General features: G+C 42.1%; 1 protein-coding gene across 3 annotated transcripts in view; it reads left to right on the top strand.

Moving 5' to 3' along the window:
- ZEB1 (zinc finger E-box binding homeobox 1) overlaps positions 1 to 24,925 on the top strand; it is a 132,014-nt gene that overhangs the window by 81,674 nt on the left and 25,415 nt on the right. For all 3 annotated transcript variants that reach the window (XM_083188875.1, XM_083188877.1, XM_083188878.1), the window contains exons 2-5: positions 866 to 1,060; positions 8,692 to 8,754; positions 15,210 to 15,371; positions 21,948 to 22,150. In XM_083188875.1, coding sequence (XP_083045001.1) covers positions 866 to 1,060; positions 8,692 to 8,754; positions 15,210 to 15,371; positions 21,948 to 22,150 — 623 coding nt within the window. The remainder of the gene's footprint in view (positions 1 to 865; positions 1,061 to 8,691; positions 8,755 to 15,209; positions 15,372 to 21,947; positions 22,151 to 24,925) is intronic.

Here is a 24,925-nt window from a genome sequence, read left to right as displayed (position 1 = left end):
CTACAGTCTTATTACCCCATTTCCACTGCCACAATAATCCAGATTATTGCTGGGTTCACTCGCATCGGGGCTCAGTGGAAAACTGTAAAAGTGCAGTGTAAACATTAAAAGCCTATTAAGATCTTGATCACTGGCTCCCATGACATCCAATCGGCTTTGGGGTCAAATTTGATCACATTATTTGGTTGCTATGGGCAACTTCTACATTGGGTAACTTCTCTGTTTGTTTCCCTGCTTGATCAAACCGCTTTTGTCACTATAAATAAATTTAAATTATAATTGATACAGTTTCATTATAAATGTATAATTATAAATGATAAATTATAATTATAAATTTTCAAATTATAATTATAAATTTTCAAATTATAATTATAAATTTTCAAATTATACAATTATAAATTTTCATTATAATTGTGCCTTTCTTACTATTTTATACAAGTCATTAGTATAAATTTCTAATTTGAAACTGAATTAGTTGACAGCACCTCAGTTTTACTTCTATTTCAGGTTTAATTCATGTTTTCCTACTTCATTTCTATACATTGTATTTGTTTTTCCTCAAAAGCTTCAAATGTGTGGGAAAAGATAACATTTTACGTTCACTTATTATTTCCTTATAGTACGAATGTAATTGTATGTGATGTGGGATATTGGGTAATATTTTTGTTGATAGTAAATCACTATGCGTTGGCCAATTACAGTTTTTTGTTTATGTGTATACTAATTAGAAGTAATTCCCAGCATGGTCGCAAGAGAATTGCTTATTGTTGCCACTCATTAATTTGCCACATGATCTCGTTATAGACGCGGCTGCTGTAATGATATGTTCGCTATAAAGAGTTCTCTCCTTTTTCTCCTGCCACAGTTACCAATTACAACAGTGTGTTAGACGCAAATTCTGACTCAGACGATGAAGACAAACTGCACATAGTGGAAGAGGAAAGTGTTACAGATGCGGCAGATGGCGAAGGCAGTGTGCCAGAAGACGACTTGCCAACCGACCAAACAGTATTAGCAGAAAGCAGTGAAAGTGCGAAACAAAGTTGCTGGGATGATGAAGGTATTCTGCTTAGTTCTTAAAGAGAAAACCTATATTAAGTATAAGTGGGCTTGTTTTTTGTTTTTAAATATTTCTCTGGAAATGTGAATTCAAATATTTTTGCGGGTGTTATTCCCCTAAAAGACCTTCTACTTGAATGGTTTAACCCTTTGAGTGCCAAGAGAATTTGTGAACATAGGTGTGAAAGTTGCCAAGCAAACATTTTTATTTATCATAAGGTTTACCTTATATAGGAAATATAATCTTGCTCCCTGGATCACTAAACTGGTGCCAGTGACCGGCATCAACTATTCAGTCAACAAATGTGCAGCCAAAGTGTGACATTATCACGTTAGCATGGGACAGGATCTCCCAGCATTTCATTAAATCCATGCCAAAAAAAGCTTCAGGTTCTCCTGAAAGAATCCAGTACAACAATGGTCTTCCTTATAAGTAGCCACTGTGCGCAGAATATCCTCGATCCACAATAAAAACACTTCCCAGGCTCTTTGTTTAGTTTCTCCAGTAACTACAATAATCAGACACATGTAATATATTCATATATGTTGGTAAGAGTCACAGCAGCAGCTTTCTGATCTCACTGCACTGCGGTGGGGTTGTGTGCATGTGCAAACCCCCAGAGCGAACGCCTTCGGCAAAATGAGTAACAGGCAGGGGGCGGTGATTGGGGTCCGCCCAGCATTTCATGGGCACGCCCATAAAAATGGTTGGCGCGCACATGGAAACGCTGGGTGGACCCCAGCAAACATAGGCTTGGCCCTGCCTGCTTGGGGCGGGCAGATGACATCATGTGACGTTAGCGCCCACCCTGAATTTGGCGGAAAGTCTACTCTTAATTTTCATAATGAACAGAGGAAAAATCATTCCATGGGGCTTAACCATCGAGTTTCCTTAGTGGGCGCTTGCGAGTGGATGTGTAAGTGTAAACATCCGCTCGCATTGTAGCGCGGGGATTCGGGTGGACGTGCGTTCAACATGGTGGTGTTTACCTGCTCGCTAGGCAGTGAATATACACAGCATAGTGAGCAGGTCTGAATTATGCCCTTAATCTGCAAGTGAGCTTAGTAAACAAGCACAGTTCGTAATTTCATGCAAATACATTGCAGATACTGTATCAACAGATCACACACACAGACACACACACACACACACACACACAGAGGTTATTAGCCTGTAATCAGCAAGCACTTGGAATGCCTTTCTCTGTAATGGAGCCCTAATGATCAGAGAGTGGCAGCTGTTAGCTGTGATGTGTGGCTATTACCCTGACATGCACAGGTGCTTATCTGATACTAACATCTTCCATCTACTGTACAGTATAGCATACTGGTGAGCAAGCTGACGGAATGTAAAGGCCACGTGTTTGGCACTCTAACACTTTTACGTTTATATACTGTAGCACCATCAGTTATGCAGGACTTTTTCCATTTACATCAATAGGTGGACGGTCAATAGGTTGAACACTATTTTGTCTACAGTCAAAAGGTTGAAACAAGCAAAAGGTCGAAATAGGGTACTTGTTTCCTAGCAGGGCGCCTACTAAACAAATTGCTTAGCGGGCGATTCTGTGTAAGAAAATCGCATTGCATGCCGTTTTTGCAATCGCATGCGATGTGATTTTCCTATGTAATTTATTCACTGCTATTTTTTCCTCCCGGCCGGTGCGATCGCATCGCATCACATGCAATCGCATTGCACCACAAAATCGCATTCGATTGTATAGGGTGTGATGCCATTTACTTTACTATACAGTTGTATGAGATGCAATGAGATTGAGGCACCCTACCAGTATCCACGCCACCCCAAAGCATGGCGAGCGGCGGCGGAACGCGTCCTCCCGACCTTTTCATACCCCCACTGTCCACTTCGGCACGGAGTTGTTGTCATATAGTGTGGCGAGCGGACGCGTATTACGTTACATGTATTCAGCGTCCCCTCGCGGCGCTCGCCATGCTTCAGGCTCGGTGGCTCGCTGCGCTCGCCACACAATATAAAATCAACTCCACGCCGACATGGATAGTGGGGGTATGAAAAGGTCAGGAGCTCGCCACGCTTCGAGGTGGCGTGGATACTGGGGGGTGCCTCAATCTCATTGCAACTCATACAACAGTATAGTAAAGTAAATGGCATCGCACCCTATGCAATCGCATGCGATTTTGCGTTGCAATGCGATCGCACCGCCCGGGGGGAAATAGCAGTGAATGAATTAAATAGGAAAATCGCATCGCAAGCAAAAACACACATGTGATGCGATTTCACTACGGTACCGTACGTAGTGAAACTGGGCGCTCTGCTAGGAAACAAGTACCTGAAATAGTTTTTCGTGTTTTTTTTTTTTTTTTTTTAATTGTGAAGCAGTACACTTATACTGTGTCTATGTCAACTTATGTCGACATATACACCAAAAAACAAGAAAAAACTTCTGTCTACTTTTTTTCATGTTGAACTTTTCCATGTCAGCGTATTGAATTGCTGATCACATTTAGGGGGACGTCCTCTTAGCTGCAGTAATTTACTGCTGCTAATAGGTTTGCTGGGGGCTATCCAATTAGCCCCGACGCTGGCGTCCTTTTATCCCCGATGGTGCTTATCGAGCATTATGCCTCAGGCACCCAAAACATAATCCGCAATAAGCATCTGACTGGGACGCGGGAGCGTCTTATACGCACGCGCGTCACATTTTTCGGGCGGTGGGGTATGGGAACCCTGCCCGTCTGCGCTTCAGGGTTGGGGGGGGGGGGTGAGGAGGCGGTGGGGACCAGCGGACAGTGACGTGGCAGGGACCGATGGTGAGCTCTGTCGGAAGGAGACGCGTGAGCCAGCGAAAAAACACCAAAACCCCGCTGAATGAGCCCGGCTCAATCTGTATGTGTTTTTATTATATGTACTTGATGTATTATGTTTAACATATAAATGTACTACAAATGCTGATGTATTGCTTATAAAATATCAGCCTTTTCTCACAACTAGAAATATGTAGTGTATGTGACAATCATACCCTGGCAGGTTTTGCTTGTATTCTTTTAAAGTCAATAAATAATAAGAAACATTGATATCTCCACCTGTTGGGGAGAGAACGCTGCAGGAACGACACAGTCTGCAGCTATCAGCTCATCTCTCTCAGCTCCCACGCCTTGCTGGAGGAGACAGGTGTGCGAGGAATCAGTTAGACCATTAGACATACACAGATGAGACCACAAGAATTAAAACTGTTCTCATGAAAATATTTAGCATTTTGCAAATTTGGTAATGACTGGCCTCCATGCATGTATTAGGTTATCAGCACTGATATCATAGTTTATAGGAGTTCCGCAGACACTGGTCACTTTATTTGAATCTTGACTGTATTATTATATTGTTATTTGTTAGAGCCATCCATTATGTTGCTTTAAGGTACAATTACGGTACAATTATTGTATGCAATTTGGACTAGATCGGATTGCATACATTTTGCAATGCAATGAGATGCAATCTAGTACAAAAAGTATGTCCAGCATAGATGTGCGATGAGATGTGTGACGGGAGTGCGCATCTCATCGCACCCAGCAATTGTACCATGTATGGGCACCTATACAGGGATCCTGTCGCGATCTGGCACGTGCATTTCAAAGACACCGCTGCACAGAAAACGTAAGGCATCGCTGCACCTGCTTAACTGGTAACATGCTTGATCTACAGGGCAACGATGGCAGCATTTGCAAAACGACACAGGCAAACACATGTGTATGCATATATACAAATATTTAAACACCCCACACAGGTATAGGCACAAAAAAAGTGGTCATTGTATGTGTTCTGAAACTGATAGGGAACATGATTTAAAGTGAGATGGACTGAGCAAACATGGACACATTCCGTTCCCATGCAACATTTTACATGGACTGATTCAGGGGTACATCAGCCCTTGTAAGCAAAGCAAAAAAGCAATTCGGCAAAACCATGTTGCACTGCAGGTGGGGCAGAGAGAGTTCCATTTGGGTGAGGTGTTCAAACTGAAATGTAATTTGCAATGTAAAAATAAAGCTGACAAATATTAGTGAGCTATGGGCCTAATTCAGCATGGCCGGCGGCATCCTTTTTTGGTACAGTAACGGAGTGTTCCAGACAATGGAGGAGTGTCCGGACCATTGGGGTGGGGGGGCACTGTTGCTACGTGATGCCTGAACCAAAAAGATGGCAGTCCTAAACCTGGCTTCGCAGCTGGCATACTAGTGTTGCAATCGCAAAATTTTGCGTTTGCATCGTGGGATGGAACCCGGCATGCGGAGCAGCCTTGCCCTGTGTTGGGCAGCCCCTACATGCGGTCGGTGAGAGTTGTAGTTTTACGAATCCTTGCAAAACTACAACTCAAGCTGAATTAGGCCCTATGGGCCAAAGCAGCCAGTATTTACCATGCACACAAAATAATATAAATGTGTGTTCTCCCCTGCATGGCAACATGGTCTATTCCAGACACAAAGGGACTTGCTTTTTTGCTGTACTTACATACATGAATCATGCTCATAGTGCTTAACCTCTAGAATGCTACGTCCAGTAACTCGCTTCTCTTTCCAGCCATGTTACCATACATTGCCACCGCTCTCTGGACACTTTGCTTTTTCCACTTGTGTCATCAAGATCACATGAGGTAAAGTTAATGCAATTAGAAAAATAGGGAATATACTCAAAGTTTGTGTCATGCTTGTCATGTATGCTGTGTTAGGGAATATAGAGAAAACTGCGGTAATATAGCTCTCTTTTCCTGATGCTGACTACAAAATTGTACCTTTGACCCCGACATCAGAAGAAGCATTTATGGCAGTAGTTCCCAAACTGTGTGTCGTGTCACCCTGGGGTGCCTTGGGGGACTTGCAGGGGTGCCCTCGGTTGGTGGTCCAGGACCAATTCAAGTTCTTTATGTCCATTATAATAGTCAAATTATGGACAAACAGAGGTGAATCCTGTCCATTACCACATAACTGATCCTAAGGATGAGATATAAACACAATTTATTTAACTTCATATATGTTTCTGACTTTCTCAATGAGAAATTTTTAAGCCTAAGATTGCCGCAAAAGCATTTCTGATGCTTCGCGGTGCCGTGATTCAAAAACTTTGGGAACCCCTGACTTATGGCCTTGTTCTGAGTTGTACATTATGCCAATATGAGTACAGTTGGCCAATGTTTTAAATACTATGCAAGCCCCCGGAGCGAACGCCTGCAGCAAGTTTAACACAGGCAGGGGGGCGGTCGCTGGGGTCCTCCTAGCATTTCATGGGCGTTCCAATTCTCACAAGAATGGCCAGGATGAAACTAAGTCTAGGCTTACTTTTATCTGCGAAAAGAGGAGAAATCAATGATTTCTCCTCTGTGCTCATGCAACGTACACATCCGCTCCCATCATATTACAGAGATTCAGTCGGGGGGTGTTCGGCGGGGCTGCGTTTACCTGCTCTCTAGGAATATATGCAGCCTAGCGAGCAGGTCTGAATGAAGCCCTTCGGGGTATGTTCAATGAGTGTTGAAACTACCTTCTTGCTGAAAAAGACGTCAGTTTTCAACATGAATAGATCGGAAGGGGTTCCGATCTATTCAAGGCTATCTGTTTTTTTTTTTGGCAGGCCGAATTGGTTTAACCTGCCGAAAAGCAGGTGAATTAGCTGAATAGCCGCTTATCCACCTGCTTTTGATGAAACTGAAAGGTTTTGGCTGTATTTCCGTCAATCTCAATCTGACATAAAAAGATGCTGGATTGAGGCAGGAAGGATGGCACCGGGTGAGCAGTAGCAGCTTACACGTCTCCCGACCTCCTGTCCGCCGCACTCTTTTGCCGACACCCGCCTACTCTCGTACCCACCCGCCGGCTCCCGTTCGGCCCTGTCCCGGCACACACTGCCTCCTGCCATTGCGCTCACCCGGTCCCCACGCCGGTCGGTGAGCATCAATCAGTGGCCAAATCCGACATCGGATTTGGCTGCTGCATTGAATAATGGATGCCAGATCCATCAATTTTTTTATACATCTTCCCCTTTTTCTTTATCAACCTTTTCTAAAGTAACATGGAATGAATGTATAAATCTATGGCACGTGGAGGAGCTGCTTGAGTTGGTAAAGGCAGCTAATCTTAGATTGGGTAATTCCCCAGTACGTCTCATAAAAACAGGATGTCTGGTAGTAAACTGATCCAAGTTTAGAGCACGAGAAGGCTGTATTAAGCTAACGAATTTGCATGGCATTACAGAAAGGCATTTTCCCATGGTAGAGGCTTGATACCAGACTTGTAATTCAAAGGTCACTTGGAAAATGTAATTGCATTTAAACGATTTTAACAAATGTGTAAATATTTTTAGCTACTGCTAAATGCATTTTTTGTACGAAAGGAACCAGCTTTGTATGCATGGGTGCATGTCTATGAATAGAAGAAGTATAGCAGTCTGTTTCTCAGGCATTACTCCCATGATGTCAGCAAAGTTTAACCGAGTTGGGAAATTTCATTGTGGAATAAATCTGGACACGTGTTTTGCCTGGCAATTTGGTTGGTTCAGATTTACGGTTTTAAATAATGATTACCATGCTCGCTCAGCAGGTCTGATCCGATATGATTTTGTTAGGGTAAAGAGCCTGGCATGCAGTAGTCGGAATAGAGTATTTAGCATGTAGCAATAACATTGTGGCCATCTGTGCTGTTTGTACAACTTGTTTGCAGATCAGTCAGACCTGGGATAATTTAATGTTTCCTTTTCTTGTAGATTGTTAATTTTAAGCAGTTAAACCAGGACAGAGTATAAATTAGTAATATCCCAAACCTTGTAGTTCCTTCCAGGGGGTCCAATTTACTTTAAATTAGGCAAGTCCAACCTGCGGCCCTCCAGCTGTTGTGAAACTACACCTCTCAGCATGCCTTGCCACAGTTTTGGTATTAACTATGGCAAGGCATGCTGGGATGTGTAGTTTCACAACAGCTGGAGGGCCTTTGATTGGACATGCCTGCTTTAAATGAAGTACCGTTGCTGTAAGCATAATGTGGTTGAATCCCAGTGGACACCTTCACTCTGTAATTGTTTCACCTTAATAGTTACCAGTAATCTGCCCACCATTGACAAATCATTGAGATGTTTTTAATAGCATTCATTAGTTAGATTCCAAAAACATGCCAAAAATAACATGTGTGAACAAGTGCAGCTCTTAAAGGTGCCTGTTCCTTGAAATATTTTATTACAGGAACCAGGGGCACATTTTGGGGTCAGGCCATAGGGTCATAACATATGACCCATCATGTCACTGCCCTCTTTATGTCATGGCCTCCTGACTGCCAAACAGCCCCAACCTCACTACCCCCTCCACCATAACAATTTACAATCCATTGCCTACCCCCCACACATACACACACACACACACACACACACACCAGTTCAAATAAAAAAATAAGTTTTAATGACTGAAACAAGAAAACAAAAATATAGTCACCTGGCTTCATTTGGGCAGTGGCCTATCCGATTTTCATGCAAGGCAGCTTAGTGTCTGTCCCCCCCAGCAAGTGTCACCACTAGACACATGCCTCACATGTCCAATGGGAAATCCACCTTCATTTTATTGTACACTCCTTACTTATGGGCATCGTAAATGACATGTCCCCGTTCTTGTTTTACAGATGGGACAGATGGAAATGAAATCCTGGGGCCTGAAGCTGAGCTGGGCGATATTGCATGTACAGGTACTTGTTACTTTATTTCAATTAGCAACATGTAAACATGGGGTAATTTTTATATGAGTAAAAGGTACCTAATAATACTAATAAACTATGAGTATATCGTTTTGTATATGGTTATGACTTACATAATAACTAAATAAATAATACATTAGATTTTTGGTGGAACCGCACTAAAGCTGTCCATACACTTGTATGATCTGGGCCCCTTTAACTCGATTCCGAGGGATCGGACTGAGAAATCGGGTGAAAAGTGCCCAAATTGTAACCCCCGATTCCAATCCGCGTTCCCATGCTCATTGGATCGGATCTGGAGATTACAAGTGCTGCACATAAGATTTCTCAGATCCAACAGGATCCGGCAGCACTTGCTGGGGGTTGCACATAATATAGCTTATGCTAAAGGACGACCCCAATGGACTTTGCAGTCAGGCTCATTTGCCGGTTCCCACCATAGGACTCCATGTTACACTTATAACATAGAGTCCTATTGTGAGAACCGCCCATAGACTTACATGTTAATTTAATAACATGAAAGCTTATGGAGGAGCGCACAGCCTATCAGGTGGGGAGCTCCCCTGGAGCACTGCCCTGATAGGCTGAGGGGAGTCCCATTGACTGACATCAACCTGATTCCCCTCATTATCAGGGAGGAGCTCCTCAGTCCGGTGGTTTGGGTCAGTATTTTTTTATTTTACCCCTGGATGCCTACATGGATCTACATTGGAAGAGGTGAGTATACATTTTTTTCCACAGGTCCGCCGTGGATTACTACTGGACAAGTGTATGTATGGATGGTGTATGTAATGAAGTTGTACTTTATTAGGTTTGTTTATGATTTTTGGGGGGTGTTGGTCCTGCTGTGGAACTAAAAGTCCCAGCGGGCCCATTAATGTCTCACATGCTGTGACTTGTGGTTCTTCAAGTCCCTGCATGCAGGGACTTGTTGTTCTACAGCAGAACCCAATACTTTATATTTAACTCTTTACATTTAATACACTAGCAACCCGGCATCCACCTTACAGGGGTTCTGTGGATAGCCCCGGGCTTCAGCCCTGTGGGACACACACACCTTTATTGTGGGAAGTCCCCACTCCTCCAGGGACAGCCAGGGTGTCAATACTTATAGATTGTAAGCTTGCGAGCAGGGCCCTCCTACCTCCATGTCGGTTTGTATCTACCCAGTTTGTTTAATCACTGTTGTTTCCAATTGTAAAGTGCAACGGAATATGCTGCGCTATATAAGAAACTGTAAATAAATAAAATAGTTTGGAGATGGGGGAACTTATATAAAAGATCTCCCCCGGCTGTGGTACTAAACTGTTTGCTGTTGGAGCCCAGTGCTGGTTATAAAAATACGAGGGACACCTACTCTTTTTGTCACCCCTATTTTATATCCAGGCCCGGTTTATGAAATATGGGTGAACCTTATTCATTTATTAATTTTGTCCCCCGTATTTCAGAAACCAGGACTGGCTCGAAGAGTCCGGAGGCTACTAATTATATTATTCATTATCATTATTTTTGAACTTTTAATACAGGACCCCGTCAGTCACTTTACAGAATGGAAACGTGTCAACTTCATTCATTCATCCACATTACCCAGATACAGCCAGCTGTACATAGCAGCCGGCCTACCAACAAGTACAGGCCAGTGTTTGCTTTACAGGCAGCAGCTGGTTTGTGAGCAGGCGAATGTGCCCGAGGTTCACTTTCATTGTCAGTGACGGACATGCCTATTTGTGTTGCCCTCATGCCATGTGCTCTCCTAGTGACTATTCTACGAGGATAAATATGACAATGATCAATTTAATGATACAGGCTAGACTGTGACACCGCTTACATAGCACTTTTACTGAAATGAAACTTCCTGCCTATAAGGCTGTATGGGAGTCCCTCACCCCCACCCCAATTCCCACTTTCCAGACCCTTAAGTGAAAGTGAGGAGGTGGTATCCTTAGAAGTCCCACAGCCGCCACCTGCATTAAGTACAACAAGGATGTCTTTCTAAAAGACTTCCTTAATTTTTGTGACAGGCAGAATTGGTGGCAGCACCCCAAACCCCAGTGCCCTAGGCAGCTTGGGTCCTCCAGGACATGACTCTTCATTAAATCTCCCCCATAGTCTCATGTTATCCTTGTGTGTAGGATATCACACATTAAGGGACCTGTATCCGCCCTCTCTGTGCCACTTCTCTGAAACATTCTCAGCCCATTCCTGTACTGACCACCTCCTAATGATGTCATAACCCACCTCCTTGATCTCACATGTGCCTCTTGACATTTACCTTTTAATATATATATATATATATATATATATATATATATATACAGTATATATATATATATATATATATATATATGTGGATAGTGCAGGACTGCATATATACTGGTTGCCATTGTAGTTTAAAGCGGTTTCGTGAATTAGAACCGACAGTATGTGACATAATTGCCCAGGAAATATGCTCTATTCCGTTCAATTATTTCTTTTGGGTGCCAATCAAGGAAAACAGATGCATCAGCCTATTCCCACTTGTCCTATTGATTGGGATATTAGGATTCGGAATTATGAGAAAATGAGAAAAAATCATGAGTTCATTTTTTTGTGACTGTTCTGGGAGAACATGGGAGCCAAATTCAATGTTGCTATTGGGTTCAAAAATGTCTAATTTCACTTTGGCAGCAAAATACATTTTGTATTGGTGTTGGCACAATATATAAAGTGAAGGTGTGCATAATATCATCAGTAGCCTGTGAATATTCTCTCGGCAATGCCACATTTCTCAGTATAACACAGTCCCATCAAATAGGACATGACCTACACTTTCCCAGTTTCATCAGGATGTTGACTTGTATGTACTGCATATATAGAGGGGATATTTTGACTATGGCCTTTATTCAGATCTGATCGCAGTACAAATTTGTTTGGAAAATGGGCAAAACCATGTGCACTGCAGGTGGGGCAGATTTAACATGTGCAGAGAGTTAGATTGTGTGAGTTATTTTGTTTCTGTGCAGGGTAAATACTGGCTGCATTATGTTTACGCTGCAATTTAGAATTCAGTTTCAACACACACCACCCAAATGTAACTCTCTCTGCACATGTTACATCTGCCCCACCTGCAGTGCACATGGTTTTGCCCATTTTCCAAACAAAGATCTGAATAAGGGCTTTTGATAGTTGTTTGGGGGGGATGTATCAAAGCTTGCAAAGAGATAAAATGGAGAGAGATTGGGAGATAGTCGATAAGGGAGGTATCCAATAACGACTGTTAAAAAATTGGGAGAGATCAACGGACGTTTTTCATTTTCCCAATGTTTCGATGTAATCGGGCCGATTGTTCTTATAATCGGGCCGATTGGATCATATGATAAAAAAAAAAAAAAAAGTTTGTCAGCTAAAATGCACAGGTTTAGTGAAACCAGTGTGTTTTCACCCGATGCAGCTCCATTTTCACTGGGACCCTTTTCCACTGAGAAAAATCGCAGGTTGATGGTCATTCGTGTGCAAAAATGACCGGGTTTTTGAAGACAGTGGAAAATGAGTATTAGGTTCAAGAATAGCAGGTTTTCACACTTTAACCCCCCGTCCCCCCCCCCCGTCCCCGTCCCCATATCATGATCAGTGTTATGGAGTTGGTAGGTTTGTTTCAGGTGCTACATGTTGCACAAAACAATAAATATTTGTCAATTGTATGTAAAGGTATTTTTTTCAGTTATAAGCAGCATCTCATTCAGAATGCAAATCCTTTTACCTGCTCTTCATTTTCTATCAAGGGTCATTTGAGTCCTGGCATTTTTCTGTGCACTAAACATGAAAGAAGACAGGGTCATGACTAAAATGCGATGAAATATCAACTATTGCTGTCCAGCCAGACGGTTCCAACTTAATTAGGTTTCCTAGTACATAACTGCTGTTTCAGGAAGACAGACTTTCACAGGATGGGCAGTATTTTATTATGCATGTTTTTAGTGGCTGCAAAGCTTGATAAATAAGCCCCAATATGAGTTTTTGAAAGTGCAGATTAAAGTCGTGGTGGGGCATAAATCAGCAGCTGGACAGGCTTCCCTGCTTTAAGTGGATCTGTGAGTAAGGGCCAGATGTATGAAGCTTCAAAAAGTGATAAATGGAGAGTGATAAATAGTCAGCCAATCAGATTATAACTGAGCCACAGGCTGGGTTTGAAAAATGGCCGGTAGGAGTTGATTGGCTGGCTGTATTTCATTCTCCATTTTATCACTTTTTGAAGCTTGATACATCAGGCCTTATCTCATATATGTGGCCACATTGCGTTTACAACCCATACATATTTTCAGTCACTTTTTCCTCTCACGCATGCATGATACGTACGGTGTGCATGTATGGTCGTTCGAAAATTGCTAGTCTTCAGAATTCTCTAATAAGTGATCCTTGCTGAATCCTTGACTGACAGGAAGCCGACGTTTGGGGTGGAAGCCTTCTGTTTTCTGGGCATGTCTGAAGGAACACAAGCATGCGCAGGCGTTTTTGAGGTGGGTCTGTGACATCAGCGCTGCCCACTTCCAGCCTGTCTCTGTTGCAGTCTAGTGGAAGCCTTAGACCCATTCACATTTGCACAGGCCGCAAAGTTTCTTCGATGTTTCTGGAATTACGTATGGATTTGCGTTGGCGATCCATTCTCAATTCATTCACATTTCTGCAAGGTGCGTTCTTTCTTCTCCACAGCGATCCCTGCTGAATTAGTCCCAATGTGCCCATAAATCATACTAGCTAATGTATCTAGATGTACAGGAGTGAGATCCCTTTTTATGATCACAATATATTAATCATATGCAATACAGTACATTTGGTTTTATACTTTTGAAAAATCTTTTTCTATTACGGTCTTTCTTTGGAGTTATTTCCTCCCTGTGCCATTCACACATAGCAATACATGTATGACTTAATACTGCATTATGAGAAAACATCATTGTGAGTATGGGCACCTACAGTGGCAGGTTCCATTGATCATTTACATTACTGGGCTGCTGCTTCTTCTCATTTGCATACTGCAGCCATTGGCATTAGACAGAAAATACCAGCAGGAAAGGGGGCTACAGGCTATAAAAGAAATACATACAAAAAGTGAGCTGCTCTGAAACCTATACTAATTACAGTGTACCCATATATATCATGTGTATTTTCATATGCTAAGTATTACATGCTATTGGAACTGTTTATTTATGGCAACAAGGGCACTGTAAGTTCTATTAATGCACAGCTTATTATAGTGTACACTGACAACCTGTTAATATCATGTTAGTTCTGTCATATTTTAGTCACTCTGTAGTGTACTCCAGTTTTTCATGCAAATTCCGCAAATATGCTCTAGTAATTTATCTTCACTAACCTACAAAATATACCAGGAATTCATTAGGGAGATATTTCTAACCTGTGCGTTGCTTCATGGGAATCTGCTGCTGATCACAGACCTATCTGTGATCAGCAGCAGTGATCAGGATCCTTATACAACTGAATATATCTGAAATAAAGTTTGCAGTGAAAGATTTCTGCTACGTAGAATATAGCAAACTTCTGTCTGTATAAGCCGCAGGCAGCGGATCTCTCAGGCTGCAATGGCTGATAAAACAGAATGATAACTTGAACTTGCTACAAATGTAAACACTTGTCGACGGTCCCAAGGCCGGTGAAGTCATGGGAACGGTTCTTCTTGTCTTGTGTATGGTAATAGGAGATCTCAATACAGACCATTTCGACCTGATGCAGAGAAATGAATGTAAATCATATACTGTATACATTGTTCAACAAAACTGTAACTGTAAGAAATTCATATATTTGTCCATTTGCAGAGCTTAAGATGTAACCGCCTCTATAGCACATGTGCCTTGTTTGCTACAAGCGCACTTGTACCTGTCCAATATGAGACGGGAAACAAAAAGCATATTTTCACTTATGTCTAAAGGGTTAGATTTACTCAAGCTTCTAAAAATGATAACTTGTGCTGTTACCCCTAGTATGTAGTCAGAATATTGCTTTCATTTCTCTATTGCATCCTAGAAAAATATAGAATCTGATTAGTTGCTATGGGCAACACCACCACCTTTTTTTTTGTAGCTTTGGTAAATCTTAATTTAACTCTACGTGCCCCCCAGATAACTGTGCTTAGGGGCCTATTTATTAGAGATGTGCAGGTCCGGATTTACTCGGATTTACCCGGAAGTCAAAACGGGATCTTATTGGCTATATGTAGTCACATGTTTTTGCTCCAAAACATGTGACTGCTGGATAGCCAATAAGATCCCGTTTTGACTTCCGGGTAAATCCGAGTAAATCCGGACCTGCACATCTCTACTATTTATCATGTAATTTTTGCGGCTAATTCCCCCAAAACACCTTCTTAAATAGGACCCTATGTGGGGGAAAAACCCATCATAACCCAGTTTGCGTAAATTTGTAACACGTAATCTCCATTCTCTTTATAGAGCATGATGAAGAATGTGATTCAGATGTAGAAAATGAACAAAACCATGATCCAAATGTGGAAGAGTTCCTCCAGCAAGGTGACACGGCTGTCATTTATCCGGAAGCTCCAGAGGATGACCAGAGGCAAGGCACCCCAGAGGCTACTGGCCATGACGAAAATGGTAATTATATGGCATGGGAAACGTTCCAGGCTTTGTTTGTGAGAAAAAAAATTGAACAGTGCTTAAAAACCGCTTGAGGCGATAGGCCCTGTTATCATAAACATCTGAGGTGCTCCATCAGATATTTACATGAGCAGTTGGCAGCTGCGCCAGGTAGTACAACCAACGCTATACAAAGCCTTCACGGCTTCTTGGTTTGATTTGTTACATAAAAATTATATTCTGTGATAGGAGGGCATTTATCAATTGTTTGATAAATACCACCCATAGTATGTGTATATTACATAATAACATGCCTACATCAAATAATACTGCTTATTAGTACTGCAGAGAAAAACTTGCAAACAAGAACTAGCTACATACTGTATGTATGTTTTTGCAACACTTGTAAGGGAATATATTATAGGTACTCTACAGAAAGGCAGTTTGAAAAAAAGTTATTGTCTGTATTAATAAAGCAAATATTATCCGTGTGATTCAGTGATCTCACAGTTCCTAATGAATTTGTGTGCTGCTTTTTTTAAATTCAGTTATGATATAAGGGGGCAGCGTCACTATCCTGTGGATTAGATCTTTATTTGGCGAGAGTTAAGCGGGGTACACACGGTGCGATTGCCTTGCTATTCAATCCCTTTTCAATCAGGATCGAATCACACGGCAAGCAAAACATGTTCGATTTTCACTATATACTGTAGTACAGATCTGTACTATATAGTCTTTTTTTCCTACTCGATTTCGATGCTGCAGGGCTTTGTATCGGGATTGAATCGGCATCAAATGTGGCTGATGTCAAATCAAAAGCTAGTCATAATCGCCCGGTGTGTACTGGGCATTAGGAGTTATGTCAAACATCATTATGCCCCTTCAATGCTGAATATACCAGGGGCAGGTGCCCACTGCATTAACCCCTTCAGTGGTGTTTTTTTCCCATGTTTCAAGGAACCACGAGGCCCAACCATCCTTATTCAACGAAATCTCAGTCCGGTTAAAAATATAGAATAGCTTCTTTTGGAACATCTGTAAAGAAGGCGGGGAAGTCAAACTCCAATTCTGTAATATTGCTTTCCGGGCAGCAGCATCAATTGCTAAAAGCAGTTTCCTACATCCCTTGGCTGTTCACTCTGTGGGAGGTATCATCCCAAATATTGCCCATTCTGCTGTAAACGGAATATAATTGACTAAATGGTCTATGGAAAAATTCCTAACCGCAGACAGAATTGTTTTAATAAAGGGCAAGACCAGAAACAATCAAGAAAATCCACCTGAGGAGCTTAGCAATGGTAAAAAATGGTAAAAAAAATTGTAAAAATGGGTTAATTGACTGACTTTAATTGTCTATACGGTACCGTATTGATGAACCAGCTGGTGTAGATATGATGCGGGGATCTTTCATTTTAGTGTCACTGAATTGCCTCACTGGTATGTGGCTGTTAGAATAGGTGTCGAGAGTCCCAGTTGGTGACCTTTGTGGAGGATTTAGAACCCCCTATAGTTTTTCGCGGCCCAATGATGTAAAGGAAGTACAGCTTGACATAACTACTAAAAGTTTTTGCGCCTCCACTTGATAACTCTGTTATCTTAACCTTCTTTTTTCATTCCTGCCAAATAGAGCCTGTGAGGCGTGAAGTATGGCATATGAAAAATATTATAAAACATCTTGTTATTGTGCCACTGGCAATAATCTACATGAGCTACATAGGTTTTTTGTCAAATCTTCACATGTCAATGAAGGAAAAGAGGATAACCACTGACTGACTCCTAACATAACTCACTCATTGTCCATTTGCTTTCTCAGAAAAGCATGCTGCAATAAGATAGCCATCCTTGAAGGTGGAATGGACCTCAGCATGACATCAATCGTGTTCTGCCAATCTCAGTTCAACAAATCTCTAATAACCATGCTTGCATAATGTTGTGCTTTTACAAACAAATTGCCTTAGTACCAGGTAGGAGATTATTATTGATTTTAGATGACGTGGTAACTCTGACTTGTTGTCCTTATTTATTAATGACCCAGAAGTAGAGGGAGTTGCAGATTTTACATTATTAGGTATTATTATTTCTGATGATTTATCTTGGTCTTCCGATATTACAGCTATGGCTAGAAAGACATAGCAGCACCAAATTTGATCAGGTTTTATAAATAAAGAATGAAAAGAAAATATACTGACATATTGTACTGCTGTCTGGTTTGGGAATAGTACTAAGAGAGATTGTAAGAAATTGGAGCATGTGGTACATACCACCTCGGGTATTATTGGCAGTGATCTGTCGTCAATTGAGGACATTTTTATTAGGAATTGTCGTCAAAAGATAAACAGCATTGTTCAGGATTATTATCATCCGTATAATAACATATTTTCCTTCTAAAAGACATCTCAGGTGTATTAGGTGGAGGACATCTCGTTTGAAGAACAGTTTTTCCGCAATTGTCGAATTAATCGAAATTGTTAATTTGCAACTTTTTGTGACCTGGATTGAAATTTTGTTGTTTCTTTTAGCAATGGCAATAAAGATTATCTGATATTATTTGTCTTTCGCCTGGGAAAATGTCAATGGACATCTAGAAGAAGTATCTGTGATACTTCCCATATCTATCACTCCTTCACTCTATCATAACGTCAAAGGAAAATACCCAAGGACATTTTGAATATCTAAATTGCACAAAAGGATTTTTACAGTATGCCTTCCAGTGACATTGTTTGCAGGTTTTGAGACTGCTGAATATTCTATAATTGTTAGATAACTCAGCGGCGATGAATATAAATAAAAGTAAATCACATGAATTAGTAAAGAACCGTGTAAGTACAGTCTACTACAAAGCACAACAGACCTGATTCAGATGCGATGCAATGCCAATATTAGCATAGTGCAGTGATTATCTTTCGACTGTACATCGTGATTGCACTATGCATGGACCAAGGTAATGGTTCACAGGAGGAGGGATTTGCTGGTGTCTGCCTACTTCTGTGATTTAGTACCCATAGAACATGGTGGCAGTATCTCGGTTACCACAATCAATGTGCGTGACCTTAGAGTCACTCAGGTGGTCCACAGTAGGTTAATAATATTGTTCATATTTGGGGGTGGGGGTTGGCTTCTTACAGGAAGCTAGCTCTTTACCTATTGCAGCCCGGACTGGCAGTTCCGGAGTGGGTGACTGGCAGGTAGGACTTCCAAAGTAATAATAATTATTACTGTTATTTATATAGCGCACATATTCCGCAGCGCTTTACAGAGAATATTTGAACATTTGCATCAGTCCTTGGCCCACTGGAGCTTACAACCTATTGCCTACAATATATACACACACACACATTAATACTACCTGTATATTTTTGGATTGTGTAGGAAAACCGGCATACCCGGAGGAAACCCACGCAAGCACGGGGAGAATATACAAACTCTGCACAGTTAGAGCCATGGTGGATATCGAACCTATGACCTCAGTGCTGTGAGGCAGTAATGCTAACCATTACATCATCCGTACTGCCCAATAGGAAGTCACTGCCAGTCACAGTGAAGTCAGTGTAGTCTCACGGACTGCATCTGGCTTCACTAATGCAGTGCAGGGTGGTGGGTTTTACTGTTATGTCTGCATACACTGTGGCTTCTCTCATGCCAAACGGCCCCTCTCATCTTGCAAAGTCCTAGACGACTTGGCCTTGCTGTGCTTCTTTTTGGCTCAGAATGTGCATCTTGATTGCTACTATAAAACAACTGGATTACACTGATCAATTTGATGTGCAACATTTGTACATCTATGTGCCTGAAGCACAGAAGCACGCATCTTAATAATATTGAGTGTCCACACTAGACGATATTTTGAAGCCCTTTTTTGAGTGATATTGTTAACAATATCTCCTAGTGTGTATGGGGATTTAATTTGTGTACAATGCTATGCCACATTATTTTGTACTTCATCTGCTCATGTATATAACTATTTCCTGTGTGCCGAAAGGAGCAGCCAAGTGTCTCTGGTGCACTGTGAGTAGCCTTTGGCATGCCCGTAGAAAAAATGGGGTGAACCCGCCCCAGTAGTGGGGAAGGGATCTGGGGGGCGCTTGGTAGGAGTGGCTTCTCAGCAGCTGCTCAGAAAACAGGTTAGTTAGGCCTGTATACGTGTACAAAAAAGGAAGAAAAAAAGGGATGGTAGCAGCGCTCAAAATTAAAAATGAACAAATTGGATGATCTTTACATAATATACTTTACTGAAATAAAAACAATAGTATGGACAAATGTATACATAATAAAATCAATAGCATAAAATTTGCATTAAATTGATGCCCTGATTCCACAATGTGGTGGTTTAGGAGAGTCCGTTCCTATTAGACCCAGATGAGACAAATTGAAGATTTTATATTTACCGCTCCACACGCTATATTGCGAATGTCCTGGTGTCCACGTGGTCGGCCCAGAATGGCATAAATCACCGGAATCCACTGGACAGATGAAGGACAGATGGTAAAGTTCTCAGGTACCTGGGTGTTGAGATGTGGGGCAGTGTGGTAAAAAAGCGGTGTCACGATCCGAGCTGTCAGACAGACTTTCTTACCGGCTAAGTGCCTCCGCAGGTTCAGCTTGCGGTCCAGACGTCATCTCTGCCGGCGTCCTGTCTCCCAGTGACAGTCCCCAGTGCACGGCAATCCACCTGTCCGCCGCCATTGCTCCCAGTATCCAGCATGGTGTGCACAAACACACTTTCCCGCCATAGCAGACATGGGGGCTGCCATGTTCTTTCCAGTCACATGTCTGTGCTGTCCAATCCTGTTGGTTCTGATCTCCCTGTCATACTTCCTCGGCCAATCCTGGCCACCCAGTGGGGATAAGTATGCTGGGAGCTCTCAGAACCATTGCTAGTGCTTCAGTTGTCTCCAGTGTATGGTCAGCTGTCCTTGTCTCAGTGCAAGTGTATTTCTCTGCTGGTGTTGTCTTCCATGCTGCAGTGTGTTCCAGGTTGTTCCATCTCCTGTGAAGTCCAGGTTATTCCATCGCCTGTGATCCTGCCTCGTCAGCCCAGCGACCAAGCCTAGCTCCGGGACTCTGGTCCTTCCGATGCTCCAGCATCATCCACCATCGATGTTTCATCGCTAGTCCGATATTCCGGATCTCCTGCTTCTGTCCGTCATTCCGGACCCACAGTCATCTCCCGTCCGTCATTCCGGACCCACAGCCTTCTTCCATATCCGATACCCGGATCCGATGTTCCCACATCATCATCGATAGTCCGATATTCCGGATCTCCTAACCAAGCTTCCGTCCGTCATTCCGGACCCACAGTCAAGCTCAAGTCTTCCGTCCGTCATTCCGGACCTACAGTCTTCACATCCGATGTTCCACCATCGATTCCACATATCATCACATCTGTAAAGTATTGCAATCTGCATGAACTGTCATTTCTCCTGCATACTTTACTGTCTGTTAATATTACAACCATCTGCAAATAAACTCAGGTTGTATTTTACCTCTGACTGCTTATTAGCTCTGGGTGCACTGTCGCGCAGTCCATGCGCAAGGGTCCTCTCCAACCTTCCCGGTTCAGGTACCGGTCCAGGTCCCCACCAGAGGTCTCAGTCTCGTCGACTAAGCCCCCTGGTGTGACAAGCGGTTTCCAAGTGATCCAATTGAATGGTATCAGCAGATGGTTTTCCTGGGCTGGTCCGGACTACAATCCCAAATAGTGATGGTGGAAGAAAAGGGCAACAGCACTCCTGACGCGTTTCGCCGCTACAGCAGCTTTATCAAAGGTTTGATAAAGCTGCTGTAGCGGCGAAACGCGTCAGGAGTGCTGTTGCCCTTTTCTTCCACCATCACTATTTGGGATTGTAGTCCGGACCAGCCCAGGAAAACCATCTGCTGATACCATTCAATTGGATCACTTGGAAACCGCTTTTTTACCACACTGCCCCACATCTCAACACCCAGGTACCTGAGGACTTTACCATCTGTCCTTCATCTGTCCAGTGGATTCCGGTGATTTATGCCATTCTGGGCCGACCACGTGGACACCAGGACATTCGCAATATAGCGTGTGGAGCGGTAAATATAAAATCTTCAATTTGTCTCATCTGGGTCTAATAGGAACGGACTCTCCTAAACCACCACATTGTGGAATCAGGGCATCAATTTAATGCAAATTTTATGCTATTGATTTTATTATGTATACATTTGTCCATACTATTGTTTTTATTTCAGTAAAGTATATTATGTAAAGATCATCCAATTTGTTCATTTTTAATTTTGAGCGCTGCTACCATCCCTTTTTTTCAGCCTTTGGCATGCACCTGCGATGTGAGTTTGATGCAGTATGTAAAGAAAAAGGCGGCATGATGCTACATCTCTTGTGACTCAGTAGCATCGGGTATCTGAAAATACAGAAAATTTTATTGTTCAATTACACATATATTTTTTTAAAGAAATAGATTGTATTGGTAGCTGATGCCCCTACATAGGTATCGATTTATATGTGTTATATTTGTTTTAGAATTTTATTGTTGGTAAACCATGAGTTAATGACAAATACTGATTGTTTGCACATACAGTACTTGATGTGTAATGGCATACTGTCATTTACAGGAACTCCAGATGCATTTTCCCAGCTCCTCACTTGCCCATACTGTGATAGGGGATATAAGCGATATACGTCATTGAAGGAACACATTAAATATCGGCATGAGAAGAATGAAGATAACTTCAGTTGTTCTATGTGCAGCTATACCTTTGCTTATAGAACCCAGCTTGACCGTCATATGACATCACACAAGTCGGGAAAAGATCAGGTACGTGTACAGATCCTCGTTATTTTGCTTAAATGTTTATTTTAGGACATCTTCTAAAAACCATGTAATAAAAGTATGTCAGATCTCCGGTGATTGTATCATTCTACAAATGTCCTGGCAAAATAATCTGTACAAAACTGGTGAACCAGTATCAACTGTGGTTCAGATGTCTTGTGCTTAAGAATCTCTCTGCACATGTTAAATTTGCCCCACCTGCAGTGCACATGCTTTTGCCCATTTGAGAAAAAAATAGTATTTTCATTCATCTCTGAATCAGGCCCATAAGGTCCCCATACATCTGAAAGACATTGCACCCAATCATACAATCTCAATGGATTGTCAAATGAATTGTATACAGATTGTGTGCACAGTGGGGAGTGCCGGGGAGTTGAAGATTGGACACAATCATGATTGTAAGACCGGTCTTTTTGATGTATGGCCACCTTTAGTCTTTTTGTCCAGGTTCTATAATTTAGAAACAAGTGGAATACTTGTCCTGTTCCAATCTTCCTCTGAGGGTTTGAGTATGCTAGTTAGAAAGTATTTCAAATGTTTTTGTTTTTGTATATTACGGTTTTGTTTTTGTAGGAAAATCATTTTGATATCGGGATGCTGGGTCTATGAAATTGGCCAAAAATAAATTATTGATCTCAGTTGTTGACTTTTCAGTCTTTAATTACTTCTCTCTTAGGAGACGATTCGAGTCTGAATTCCGGCCCGTTTTTGATGGTGGGGGGTCTTGCAAATGCCTTCGGCGAGTTTTACACTCGCGGAGTTATTCGCAGGAGAGAGGGGCAGGCAGGATCCAGCATCAGGGGAACGCCCAGTGTTTTATGGGAGTCCCCATGAAAATGCAGATCGATGCCTGCTTAGGGCAGGCGGCTGATGTCACATGACTGACTTTTATTCCCAATGGATAGAGAAATCATTCGATGGTCAGCGACCAATGAATGATTTTTCTCCTCTTCGGCTGCATGCAAGGGGATGTGTTCTTGTATGAGGATGTAGGGGGGGCGTGTGGCGGGCGGAGCTGACCTGTTCGCTAGGCTGCGAGTATATATGAGGCTGCGAGTTCAGGCCCTTAGTTACTTTTACTTACTATAAAAAAACGTTCCTTTTAAGTTTCATAATTTGAATATCACCAATTGAAAGGCATGTGCCGTTTTTTCAGCTTATGAAATTGTCCTTCTGGAATATTATGTGCCTATTAGGATGACGATGATTTCTAGTTGCAGGTTGTATTGTATCGCTTTTATATAAGTTTTGATTTTCAAGGAGGCCCCTTCTACAAATATTTCCAAATCCAGTCAAATTAGTTTCTTCTCACTGTTATGTGAACAGAATTCAGGGGCAGATTTATTAAGCTCGGTTAAGTGATAAACGTTCTGGTCTTTATAACCGGCCAATCAGCTCCTACATGTGAAGTTACAGGCTTGGCTTGAAAAATGACAGGTAGGAGCTGATTGGCCGGTGATAAAAACCAGACACTTTATCACTTCACCGAGCTTAATAAATCTACCCCTCAGTTTTGTTTAGGTTATTACAGTTGATGACTCTAGGACAGGGGAAGCCAACTCCAGTCCTCGAGAGCTACCAACAGTTAACATTTCTCCTCACAGAATCACAAGTTAAGTAATTATCTCTACCTGTGGATCTTTTGTAATTTGGCAGTGAGTAACGAGTGCACCTATGTACCTGCGAGGTGGTCTGGAAACCAAGTACTGTTGGTAGCTCTCGAGGACTGGAGTTGGCTACCCCTGCTCTAGGGCCATCCCAGATAAAGGGCCAGATGCACTAAGCTTTAAAAGTGATAAAACGGAGAGTGATAAACAACCAACCAATCAGCTCCTAACTTCCATGTCACAGACTTCTTTGAAAAAGTCAGGCTGGAGCTGATTGGATGGTTGTTTAGCATTCTCCAATTTATCACTTTTAAAGCTTAGTGCAGGCATGTCCAACATTGGCCCTCCAGATGTTGTGAAACTACACATCCCCCAGCATGCTTTGCAATAGTTTTAGCATTCTCTAATAGCAAAACTGTGGCAAAGCATGCTGGGATGTGTAGTTTCACAACATCTGGATGGCCAACGTTGGACATGCCTGGCTTAGTGCATCTGGCCCAGGGTAAAATCTTCAAAGAACTTACCTCTTATGTGGCTGAGAAAGTTGATGATTCCCCATATGGTCTTGTTTTCCCACTTAGCCACAAATAGATTCATGTTGACTTGGGTTGACATGTTTTGTTTAGGACAGCGGTTCTCAAATTGTGGGTCCTGACCCCAAAGTGGGTCCCGACCATCTCAGCATGGGGTCGCGACTCCATGCTGCTGACCATCAGGCTTATGACTTTTCTAATCTTAGTCAGTGATTCAAGGAGTCTGAACAATCTGTTGCATTGTCTGTTAGTTTAGACTCCTCCCATCATTTTGTGCCTCCACAATGCTGCCATGTATGTGCTGTCTGCTGACTACACATGTGATGTGATGACCTTCTGCAGTAACTTACTGGGGTCCTGTCATTATTTTTATTGTCTGATGGGGTCCCAGATTAAAATAGTTTGAGGACCCCTGGTTTTGGAAATCCTTTATTGAGATGGAATTCTGCCCATAGTAATGGGATTCTTCATGAAATATTTATTCAAACATCATTTTTTAAATAAATTTATGAAGACTGGCATATTTATTTAGAGGAGATTGAAACACATTTATTCAGAAAGTAATAAGGTTTACAGCACAATTGATCTTCTTATTCAGTAGATCCAGAAGATGGTTCATA

This window comes from Crinia signifera, chromosome 5 (assembly GCF_055691185.1).
Source record: "Crinia signifera chromosome 5, ASM5569118v1, whole genome shotgun sequence".
In the NCBI taxonomy this organism is placed as follows: Eukaryota; Metazoa; Chordata; class Amphibia; order Anura; family Myobatrachidae; genus Crinia; species Crinia signifera.
The sequence above is the reverse complement of the archived record's forward strand: the minus strand, read 5'-3'. Positions and strand labels throughout refer to the sequence as shown.